The following is a 12,756-nucleotide window of genomic DNA, read 5'->3' as shown; positions in this document are numbered from 1 at the left end:
AAAACAAACATGGAAATCATTGGTTGAGTGTACATTTGGATACTGTAATACTAGCTTAAGGAATCACATGACAACGTATAAATAACACACCTTACTCAGTAGAGGTGTGGTTATGAACAAAGACCGTAAAGATATTTTATATAATTTCTGGAATTAATATACGTTCGCTAGCTGAAAGGAATCTTTTGATTTTTGTTCTTTCATCACCGTTTCTATGTGAACTGTAAAACATAAGTTGTTGGGCCCTTTCAGTTAGCGAACGTTTCGTTAGCGTGAAATTCGCCTACAGATTAATAGAACTTACTGATATGCACATTGTCATTTAAAGTAAATTAATATTTCGTAACAAATACGATAGTTTACTATGGCCCAGCATGATAAATTAGCAAAGGAACATGCATAAATGACGTAGCATGTGAGGGGGGGGGGGAGTGTTCAACAGTTGTGACCAGTCATGTATTAGGTATGGAAAAGTTCGCCACAAGGAAGTCCCCACGACTAAAATGGGTCAAAAATATGCTACGTCATTTATGGATGGTCAAAATGACAAAAATTAAGGCACGTTTGTCAAAAGTTTCAACAAAAAGGGCATAATAATAAGCTCTAAAAGGGCGTGATCCCGGCGTAATGGTTAACATTCATACCTCTCACGCCAAAGTCACGAGTTCAAACCTCACCCCGGGCAAGTCACAAATGACCTAAGAGTGTTAAAGTGACTAAAAAAACCCGAATTTATCCACCTATGGTGTGATCAGACCCTTCTTACTTATTCAAGTTTATTTATTTTATTGTCATTATCAGTGACCAAGCCCCCCACCCCCGTGTCATCCAGTGACGCTACGCCACTGCCTGGGAGTACCCGGAATATATCCGGGTGTAGTCTATTTGGTGAGGCTACCAATCACCTTATCATCGTATTTTAATGTGATTTAATGGGTTTTAATTCAATTCATATTCAAGCAACTTCCCCGGGTGTTCCGGGTACCCCGGGGAAGTTGCTTGAATATGAAGTCCAAGTGTGTCCAATGTGGTCTGGAACACTTAACACGACTTGCATTGATCTTATTTTTGAATTCTGTAGTAATTTGATGTGTCGCATGATGGTTTTGATACGTTTTCCTTTAAATCCAGCGTGAAGGCCCATATATCTCCGGAACCGGTTCACCGATTCCAAAACCGTTCAATAGCGTTCAATGGGACCCCAAGACCTATCATTTGGCGCCAAGTTTGTCCAAATCGGTTGAGCGGTTGCTGAGAAACGTGAGCGCATTCATTTCGTTACATACACACACACATACACACATACACACGTACACACACACACACACACAGACATGTTCCGATCTCGTCGAGCTGAGTTGAATGGTATATGACACTCGGCCCTCCGGGCCTCGGATCGATAGTCGGTTTTTCAAGTGATATCTATACCCTTCTTTGTAAGAAGGGTAAAAAGGTCTAAAAGTAATCGACTTTCTTAGGAAACATAGGAAGAGCACTTAAGGCTTCAAATAAAGACATATTTCTGCTGTTATTTTTCATGTTTCATATTATTATAGGATAAATTTAGCAAATATACATAGCTAAAAAACAGCTTTTCTAAATCAAATTTTCAAAACTAAATGAATATGATTGATGGAATGGTTAACAACATTCAACAGGAAAGAAACGCCCATTTCATTCTACCGAAAATGAATGCAAACGGCATTTTGTAGGAGCTCAATTTCGCCGTCATTCTTTTCGTCCCTCGTGTCGCCACTCAACAATGGCGAGCAAAGCAACACAAAAAGTAAATTAAATAAATATTTAAAATGAACTTTCACAACTCGTCAACCAACTCCGAAAGCATTCATTCCGGGACCAAAGGACGAGACGGTAACAACACGTCAGGGGTTGACGAATTCGATGGGGCGAGTAAGCAATGAACTGAACCGTACCTGCCTAATGGGATCGTTTCGCAGTGGCACAGAACCGACGGCAACTTTGCGCCAGCAGTATGTATTACAATATTTAAACAAGCGACTATGATAGCGTTGTTGATGCACTTTCGTTGAACTACTACTTCAACTATACATACCTTCCAGGACTTCTGTAGAAAGGAATGCTTCTTGGTGTGCTCCTTTCTACTCCCTTCCGGCAAACGAGAGCCGCACACAGTGATCCGTTCCTGGTCGTTGAATCAACCAGAGAGAATTCCAGTTACGTTCACTGGATATCCCCTTCCATTGTTGCTGGACGTGCTGCTTCAGCTCGGCCGTGCATCCAGCAAAACCTACCTATAGTATTATGTGCACTCCAATGTTAGTGGACAATCTACCAAGGACAACGACGACGACGACGCTGAACGCAAGCACCGGGGGAGCCGTTGTTGCCTGGGTTGGAGAGTTATGCTGGATTTTAAACAGGCAATGCACTTTCAGTGAGCCTTTGCCCGAGGTTCGGCACTGCAGGACCATACAGGTTCATTTACATCGGAACGAATTGTTCGAAATTGGTGTTTTAGGGTGGTGAAATTTGAACTTTCAATGGCATTTTCCTCATATTCGAAAAGATTTTTCTTGAAAATTTAAGTTACTTTGGGAGCAAATCTATTTTTGAAAAATCTAGTAAAATTCAACTCAATTTTGAATAGATCTCAACGTCCGTGTACCACCCTCAAGCATATATTTGTTGAACAGGTTTACTACTATGTATGTACTAACGATGGATGTTACCTCTAGATTAAAAGAATTAATCGATCATTAATTTTGAATGGATTAGCTCGAAATCTCGAAATTAATGAATGCCGAGCAGTTTAAAATGACTTTTTCTACTACTCATACTTTGCCGAGGAACAATATTTAGTAAAAGAAAATCTTCTAGAACCTCAAGATATTGGGTCTTATTTATGCTACGTTTGAAACATCTGGAATTTATCGCTTGTTCTTCTAATAATCGTTGATAGAAACTCATCCAAAAACTGACAATAAGAATAATTAATGAATATCGGTAATTTTCCATTGGTATTGGTATTGAATTTGCTAGGCATGCAGCGACATCCCTGCCAAAGAATTTTAGGATCTTTCTGTGAGAAACAGAAGTGGTTCCCGGACGAGAATCGCCTAATTATGATGGGAAGATCTGTTGCAAACTCCGTCTAGCTTCGTTGATGGTCCGTAATCGAAAGAGGAAGAGTCAAGTAGCAGGCAGCCCCGTAGCGTGGGTAGATCACCTTTTCGAAGTACGTTACGGGATGTACGATCTATCACCGATTCCTAGTCGTGACTACTTCAAACTAGGGGAACAGGATTTTTCAGTAATCAAAGGAACACATCTTAGTCCTTGTTACTTTTTATGCCTTTTTGATAGTGACAAGACTCGGCTTTGTCCACCGAGGATTATCTTGAAACAAGGAAAAAATGAGTTAGTCTTCATCTATGTGATTCTTAATCTTCTATTCGTTGTTCCATAGTTTGAAGTGGTTAAGACTAGGGTTCTGATGCATGGTCATGGTGTCATTGCTCATTTTTGTTGCTAAGGAATTAAATTTTGACTGACAAAGGGGCGCGCCTTTGGAGGGTGTTCCAATTCCGAAGGCTATAGATAGCGGGACCTTTCAGTTAAAATCGATTCCTTGCGATGAAGGCAAGAATGACAACTGTATCAAAACGGAATACTTCATCATTTCTCAATAGTGATGGAGTAATACGACATGCACTAAACTAAGGACACGGAATATAGGGGATATGTCTCTAATGCTGGCCTATGGATCTAAGATTGGGCCCATAGCTAAAAATCTGCTATTTATCAATTTTATCTAGATGAACGCGTCATTGGGACGTTACTAATGGTTGCTATTGAAAATTTAGCCGATTGCTGAATTTATGTATGGGCCCAAATTAGGGACACTTAGGCCGACATTACCTGCATTTCCCCTACTACAATACATCAAATTACTGAGCGCAGTAGTGTTATGTCCCGAACAGAGGAAAAAAAAAGAAGCAGCCAGCTGAGATCAGGCCCACTGTCAGCAGGGAATGTTCATACCGAATGAACATTAACAAAGTGATGTTAATGCACATGACAGCTGAACAAGGGAGATAACGTTGATAACATTCGACTTTAAGCCCTACAGTAAAAATATGGACGACTGTCACCAATCCAACCGTGAAAACTTGTTCCAATCGAACATGACATTTAAGTTCATTTCACCAAATCCGGAATAGTTACAATAAAGAACCAAGTATAATGATAAAACAAATTTAATCTAGAGTATTACTATTGATTTTTGTTTCGCAGTAGAAAATTACGTATAGGGGAAATGGATGTAATGTCGGCCTAAATGTCCCTAATTTGGGCCCATACATAAATTCAGCAATCGACTAAATTTTCAATAGCGACCAAAAATATCCATTAGTACCGTCCCAATGACGCGTTCATCTGGATAAAATTGATATATAGCAGATTTTTAGCAATGGGCCCAATCTTAGCTCCATAGGCCAACATTAGAGCCATTTCCCCTATAACAATTATACTGCCATTGATCCTGTTTTCTCGGATCTTTTTTCTTTGACTGTATTCTTAATTGTTTAAATCTTTGAATGATTTTATTAAAGTTTATACGAAAGTTTGAACATACTGAGAGGTGAGCATATATCATCGGTAAGAGACGTGTGTGTGTGAGAAAATTTGCCAAAAAATCTAAGGGCATCGTTGGGATTCGAACCCACAATTCCCATTCAGTATACGGGTAAATTGCCAATTATACAACGGAGGACCTACATGGTCTACGGATGTATTTGGCTAATGACATTTGAGTTTCATATCCATTTCCCACCCTAGTCTTTTTACACAAGCATTCTCTAATACACAACAATCATCTATTATCGACGATATGTGCTTGTACCGCAACCACTCAGTATCAGACGATATGAACAAACACAGCTCATTTTTGTTGTGCTTCCTTACATGCTGAAGTATTACCAGTACAGTATGGAATACAACACTTGAGCTGCCGGTCTTACCTCCGAACACCGGGCCGTAGTGATGAATATCATCAATTACTTTTTGATTTACGGTTTAGTGACTTACAGTCAATTTAATTATTTATAAGAAAGTTTGAACATACTGAGAGGGAATTTGTTTTCCGTCTATCTTGTTTTCCGGCTGAGCACCAATGCTACCGACGCCAGGGAGGCAGCTTCCACTCCTGGACCCTACCTATTGACCCATCAACTCATGAACCGGAGATCAACGGCTTTACTTCCCTTCCTAAGGAAGGCGTGATCAGAGATGTTATGCCTCAGAACATCCTGGCGGCCCCGACTGGGATTTAACCCAGGCCTGCTGGGGTAAGAGGTAATCATGCTTACCACTACACCACCGGCGCCGCTTCAGTGGATAGAAGCTGTGAAGATTTTGTCTGAAATCTTTCAATTTTAATTTTCAAAGCATTTAAATTGAAGAACATTTTTACTCAAATGCATTTTCATGATTTCCCAAAATACGTAGCATGATTTACTGTATTGATATTACATTTGTTTAATTAAATTATTTCCATACAGCAAATATTTGAATCAGTGAACATCTCTTTGAAAAATATTCAAATTATCTTCAAAAAATATCAAACAATTTCCTAGCTATATTCCGTGGAATATTTTATCTCAAATTTTAAACCTTTTCTTAAATATTTAATCAAAGGAAATTTGTTTAAGTATATTTTTGTTGTATTCTTTTTTATCCGAATCGAAGTCAGAGTCGATGAGTCTGAGTTGGAGTCAGGGTCGAGGAGTCCGAGTCGAGGAGTCGGAGTCGAGGAGTCGAAGTCGAGAAGTCGAAGTCGAGGAGTCGAAGTCGAGGAGTCGAATTCGAGGAGTCGAAGTCGAGGAGTCGAAGTCGAGGAGTCATAGTCGAGGAGTCGGAGTCGAGGAGTCGGAGTCGAGGAGTCGGAGTCGAAGAGTCGGAGTTGAGGAGTCGGAGTTGAGGAGTTGGAGTCGAGGAGTCGGAGTCGAGGAGTCGGAGTCGAGGAGTCGGAGTCGAGGAGTCGGAGTCGAGGAGTCGGAGTCGAGGAGTCGGAGTCGAGGAGTCGGAGTCGAGGAGTCGGAGTCAAGGAGTCGGAGTCGAGGAGTCGGAGTCGAGGAGTCGGAGTCGAGGAGTCGGAGTCGAGGAGTCGGAGTCGAGGAGTCGGAGTCGAGGAGTCGGAGTCGAGGAGTCGGAGTCGAGGAGTCGGAGTCGAGGAGTCGGAGTCGAGGAGTCGGAGTCGAGGAGTCGGAGTCGAGGAGTCGGAGTCGAGGAGTCGGAGTCGAGGAGTCGGAGTCGAGGAGTCGGAGTCGAGGAGTCGGAGTCGAGGAGTCGGAGTCGAGGAGTCGGAGTCGAGGAGTCGGAGTCGAGGAGTCGGAGTCGAGGAGTCGGAGTCGAGGAGTTGGAGTCGAGGAGTCGGAGTCGAGGAGTCGGAGTCGAGGAGTCGGAGTCGAGGAGTCGGAGTCGAGGAGTCGGAGTCGAGGAGTCGGAGTCGAGGAGTCGGAGTCGAGGAGTCGGAGTCGAGGAGTCGGAGTCGAGGAGTCGGAGTCGAGGAGTCGGAGTCGAGGAGTCGGAGTCGAGGAGTCGGAGTCGAGGAATCGGAGTCGGAGTCGAGGAGTCCCAATGTCATTTATAAAAGGACCGGGCCAGCAGGTTTCATGGTGTTAGGCAGCATCCGCCCTTCTTCCTCCCCACTTACTTCCTCTATTTATTACGTAACGGTCTTAAAGCCTCCCACTCTCATTTAATGAAATCCAGATTTTTCAATAATATTTCGATTTGGTTATAACTTCTTTATTTCAAGGTAATTTAGCATATTTGTTGCCATCGGTGAAACGAACGGTTGTGAAAGCGCGCAGAAAATCTTTTAACGCACCGTTCTACTGACAGTTCCCAACGGCAGATAATCACTCGAAATAAATAAACTCATTCATCCGCTTGCAGCTGATCACGCAGTGCGATCAACTATTGTAGATTTGTTATTGTTTTTCTTTGTATAATGTATAGAAAAACTATGGAAGGGAAGAAAAGCCGTTGGACCCCGGTCCATGAGTTGAGAGCTGCCTTCTTGGCGTCGGTAGCATAAGTGCTGAGTACGGACAACCAGATCGGCGGAAAATAAACCAAAGAAGAAAAAATGTACATAGGGGAAATGGATGTAATGTCGGCCTGAATGCGCCTAATTTGGGCCCATACATAAATTCCATGAGTACCGTCCCAATGACGCATTCATTTTGATAAAATTGATAAATAGCAGATTTTTAGCGTTGGGCCCAATCTTAGATCCAAAGGCCAACATTAGAGCCATTTTCCCTATATATATACAGCCATTCCATAGCAAAACGATATAGTGGTTCTCAGATTTTCGGAACAATTGGTAGTGTTGTTCCTAATAAAAAAATATTAGACCCGTATTTTTTTATTTTCTCATTAGGGTGACCATTTCCATGTTAGGGTGGACCAAAAATCGATTTATTTTTTTCTATTTTTTTCTATTTTTTTCCAAAAATGGCATTTTTTTTATCATAATTATAATACATAAACCATAAAACACAAATTCAATCAAAGTTCTTCTCTACAAAACTTCAATTTTTAATAACCTTTCATTTGATATTTTGATCATTCAAATCGGTTCAATGATTCAAAAATTATGGTTTTTAAAAAAATGCTATTTGTGGAAAAAATAAAAAAATAAAGATTTTTTGGACCACTCTAACATGGAAATGGTCACCCTAATGAGCAAATAAAAAAATACGGGTCTAATTTTTTTCGATAAGGTACAACACTTATTGTTACGAAATTCTGAGATCCACTATATCGTTTTGCTATGCAATGGGTGTATATGTATTTATATATAGAGGGTTATATAGTAGTCTGTCAAAGATAACCAATTAAAGTATTGGAATTATCTCTTACTTTGAAATGTTGTACCAGTTTAATCAACGTTTTCTTCCCCTATTTTCTCGAAAAAAAGGAACACTCTCCGAGAACCACCCACCAGACTCCGAAAAGGACTCATTTGGTATTCGTATGGTATTGCACTGTGTTGCTCGCATGAAAGAGCACGGCTGTGTTCCATGTGTGTCTGAGTAAAATTTGCCACTACATCACACCGGTGAAAAACTGTATCTAGCCGAGAATGGTCACAACTTACACCTTGCCTTGCCCAAACGAACGGTTTCTTTACTTATTTCTTGAATTTCGGTCTATTTTGTAGTTTTAACTCGCCGGGCAAAGGGAAATAGTTTGCATTTCGCTTTATTCCACCGTCGTCATTCCTCAAGGGGTTTTCCCTTATTGTGTGGTTCCACTACGACTGTCTGATGCTGCAGTAACCCTTTCCCTTCCCATTCGGTTTCACACTCTGCTGCTAGTTCCCATTGGGAGGGGGTGGCGCATACCAAGGCAATAGCCGAAAGCTGGTTATGCATGAATGAGCAGGACGAAATACGAGACACAGAGGCGATGGCACCAGCAGCCATATATTGTGAAGTACATGCATTTTACATCACTATTCAGCACGAAATCCACCAGAATAGTACTCAAGGGCGGTGTTTGAGTTTGGTAATCGTGACTGAGAAGTGAGGAAAGGAAAGTACATCGAGGGTAAAGTGAATAGAAAATTAAGCTTTGCGATAAAGCACGAAGGCTTCCACTGAGCGTTGAATTGAATTTCGGAGTAGTTTTCAAAAGGTTAGGAATATATTTCCAGTTACCCTTTTTCGGTCCCCCTTGGGCAAGGAGCATGTGAAACTAGATACGTGTGAGCAATTAGTTTTCGGGCATGGTCAACTTCACAGTGGCATTCAGTCACATTTGACATGGAATTACACTTTTCAATTTTGGGATTTGCTCTCCATTTCATCCGTTACTTTTCTCTTTTTCCCACGAATGCAGCTCAAGCCTGGTCGCAGTGTCAACGCTTCGTCCTGGTGCATCGGAGCACGTGAAGAAGGAGTTCCGAGCGAAAGCCAAACAGCTCAGCCGATTGAACGACCAGAACGTGGTGAAACTGATCGGTGCCTGCCTGAAAGACGAGCCAATTTGTATCGTTTTAGACTACAAATTTGGCACGGACCTGAACCAATTCCTGCAGGAGCATACGGCCGAAACCGGCACGCTGGTGCAGCATAATTCGTTAAGGTGAGTTTTCAACATTAAATGTTTGTTTCATATATCGCACAACGGGATATGGTGGATGATGCTTACGGTAGAGTAGCATTTCAACAGACAATAATAACAGAAGTTTTTAATTTGGTAGCTTTAAGCTACACATGCTATGCACAATTTAATTTTCTGGATATAGTTTTCGTTGCAATCTGAAGTCGAACACGAGTACTTCAAATAATAAATTCCAACAAATCGCTTCAAATAGCTAAATCTCTACAAAATTTGGAACGGGATCAATGAGCATTTAGAATTCGAAAATCAATATTCGACATCATGTTGAAATCCATTTCACTATGATGAATTTCCACAAATCCCTAAAACATGACCCCACTTCCCTTTCGATTTTTATTGAGATCCCCAACAACTGTGCCAAATTCGAACGAATTTGATTGCAATCTGGATTAGTAGGAGAAAATGTATGGGAAACGGAACAAAACTGTGTAGCTCTTTGTCAAAAATTCAAAAATTACTCATTTTTCTTACCAAACCTGTAACTTAGATTGGAAAAACTATCCAGGACAGTTTTGTTGAAGATCGCAAACCGTTTATAACATTTTACTTAAGGTCAAATGTTCTGCGCATACCTACAGACAAATGAATGAACTTGTAGATATGTTCATAATAATATGTTAATTTAGTTTTTTGGACAAAACATTTACCGATGTATGGTCTTCTGCAAAAAAAATGTCTGCATAGTTTGCCCAATTTAAGTTTCAGTTGTGGACAATAGTTAGCAATGTGAACATTTTTTTATATATTTAAATAGATTCTTTCTGTTTCTCATACATTTTTCAATACAAACTTTAAAGTTCTTAAAAAATCCTGGTCGTAACTAAATTCGATCAAATTTGGCATGCTTGTTAAGGACCAGATCGCAGCAAATAAATGACTTCCAAATAGGTTCGTTGAATGGAGCTCGACGATCGTTGTTGTTTTCATAATGAAAGTAAGATGTGAGTTGTGAGATGTAAAGAGCAAAATGTGAGTTGTGATAATATACTAGCTTTAAAATGATAATTTTTCCCAGAGAGACAACACTTCACAACAACTCCGTCTCAGACTTTATTTCGATCAGATGGGACGCCATTATGAAAAAATAACAAACAATTATGCAAAGTTTCATGCAAATCGAAGAAATTAGAGTCAAACATTCATATTGTTTTGCTATTTGGCCAGTAAATGCTCTATTCCAACTTTTATTTATTTTATTTATTATAATCTTAATTCATCTGACTTTTGGTTGTCTTAATGAATAATCTAAGTTTAAAAGGATGCTTAGTCAATCTATACATTCAGGACATTCTTCTGATAAATTGCTTTATGAAGACTATTCACATCTTACTCCTCATATCTTATGTACTAACTTTTCACAAAAATCACTACACACGTCTCATTACTCACTTCTCATTGTTGCGATAGATTGGTAGTTCTTTCAGCAGTAATTTCTAACCCATGGTTGGGTGGTAATCAGCTTAAAGCTAAAACAAATTGGTTTATTTAGGATAGGTTTTGCAACTAATTTTAGGTTTTTTACTCACAATTCAGTCTCCGTACTATTTATCTCATATATTTCACAAAGGAGTTCTTTGTTAGTTTTAATTCCTAGCCTGTAAGTTCAACTAGTAAGTAATATATTTTAGTAATAGCAAAATACTGTTATAGTGCTGATTGTTGAAAAGTGATAAGCTATTGTTATTTTTCATCCCAGTTTCTCCCGTCATTCCGTTTGACGGTTCGCACTTCCCGGATCAACCGCTGGGTGTAGTGAGTCGAGCGTTAGGTACCGTTTGCGGTATTCAGTACGAGGGGCTGTTGCGGCGAACACTCATCGCAACATTATTTATGTCTATGCGATTAGGTGTGAAATAGATGGAAGCAACATGAGAAGTGAGATGTGAGAATGGAAATAAAGCGAGTAATACTTGTGTGAGATGTGAGTTATCAATACACTCAATTCTGATTCCACGCATTTTTTTTAAATTTCGCCCCCATGCAGTACGACCTTATTTTCATTAAATGTTTTGAAACAATTTGTATAATATTAGGTATCATTTTGAGAATACACGATTAAAAATATACGTGGAAAAAAAGTAGCGTATAAACAGAATTAAGTGTACTTTTTAATAGAGAGGGTGCCTTTGCCTTTCAGATAGTCATAGATTGAATATTCTGTTAAACTCCACTTGATTCCACTAGGTTTCCTGCGCTTTACCCCTGGCTGGACCTAAGTATTGATGAAGGTATACTGGCCAGATGATGGATGCTTGGTTCAGAGTTGTTCGGCATGGTTCTAGCTACCACCGATGGTCGTCGTCGCCTTTTACGTCCATAGTTGACGTGGCTGTTGGTCATCGATAATCACTACTAGGTACTCCAGTACGTCCTTCGAGGCAATAACATGCTCTCCAACGATTCTGCCTACTGATACGCTTTGCAGTTACTGGCCTCTAGTTCTTAACCGTTTCGATCGCCTCGGTTGCTAACATTTCCACTTCTTCTCGCATCTCGATTTTTACCATCAACAAAGCCAACGATCTCGACACCTCTGGGTAGCTTAAGCGTCAGCACTCCGTTGTACATAGCGTTGAGGCAAGGATAGTGCCTTGAAGTGATCCTAATCGATCTCTGTATCATCTATGTCGTGTAGACTAGTGCCTGGTGCTTGAAGTAATGCTGAAATCCAATCGGTATTTTCAACAATCCATACTCGCTCTCTATACATTTCGTCAGTCTGTTGAGGATAATCTTTACCAGTAGTTTTCCTAGTGTAGAAAGTGACCTTCGTCTAGAAATTTATGAATCACCACCACATGTCCGGGAACGCTTGGGTCACCGTTTTCAAAGCCACGCCACGTTGGGGATTCTATTCGGACCGGGTGCCTTTTTCATCTTCAATGCTCCTGCTACGAGTTCCTCAATTCCTGTAAATTTGTATTCCTTCAGCGTTGCCTTTTTCTGCCTCGTCGGACACTACAGGTGTCCAGGTTGTTGTGTGGTCCCTCAATAATGACTTTCAGCTTTCTAGGCACAATTGAGCGAATGCGTCTCGGTTCAGCCCCTCAAAGCAAATAGTTCTGCTACGCTTTATCTCTAAGCACTCCTATACGTTTACCTCTGCATGTTTCAGTTCTGGCTCTCTGAATGCTTCTCCTGGATTCACTGGTCGAAGGTATTCTTTGGCTCCAGTTTCATCAGAATCGTAACTTTTCTGTCAACACAACCTTGTTCAGGTCCAAGGGAGCGCAGTCTACACGTAGAGCTTCGACAAAAAGATCCTCACCGAAAGCCTTCCACTTCCGCTCGTGTATTCTCGTCCTCCGCATCGCTCACAAAATAAACGAGATGGAAGGATAAATGAAAATCCCCATTTAAAAAGATCATTCATTTCAATGCGTACTAAATGCTTTCAAGCAATTGTGCGATTGTTTGGCCTCCTGTGAAGTGAACGAATGCACACAGTGTGAAGGATTCGCTCGAGAAAACTATAAATTAAAATGAATTTTGTATTTTTTTTTTACTGATGATTCAAAAAGAGCAAGCTTTCATGTTCTTTACAATTGTTGTTGTTTTTATGATAAAACTCAAAATTTA

At 40.4% G+C, this 12,756-nt stretch overlaps 1 protein-coding gene across 3 annotated transcripts in view; it reads left to right on the top strand.

Moving 5' to 3' along the window:
• Positions 1-12,756, top strand: part of Ddr (discoidin domain-containing receptor 2) — an 819,413-nt gene that overhangs the window by 724,269 nt on the left and 82,388 nt on the right. For all 3 annotated transcript variants that reach the window (XM_065222576.1, XM_065222577.1, XM_065222578.1), the window contains one exon: positions 8,893-9,138. In XM_065222576.1, the coding sequence (XP_065078648.1) occupies positions 8,893-9,138 (246 nt within the window). The remainder of the gene's footprint in view (positions 1-8,892; positions 9,139-12,756) is intronic.

The sequence above is a fragment of the Ochlerotatus camptorhynchus genome, unplaced genomic scaffold, assembly GCF_037179485.1.
Source record: "Ochlerotatus camptorhynchus isolate MF236.1 unplaced genomic scaffold, CSIRO-AGI_Acam_v1.1 ptg000176l, whole genome shotgun sequence".
NCBI lineage: Eukaryota > Metazoa > Arthropoda > Insecta > Diptera > Culicidae > Ochlerotatus > Ochlerotatus camptorhynchus.
Note: the sequence above shows the minus strand (reverse complement) of the source record. Positions and strands in the feature narration are given on the sequence as shown.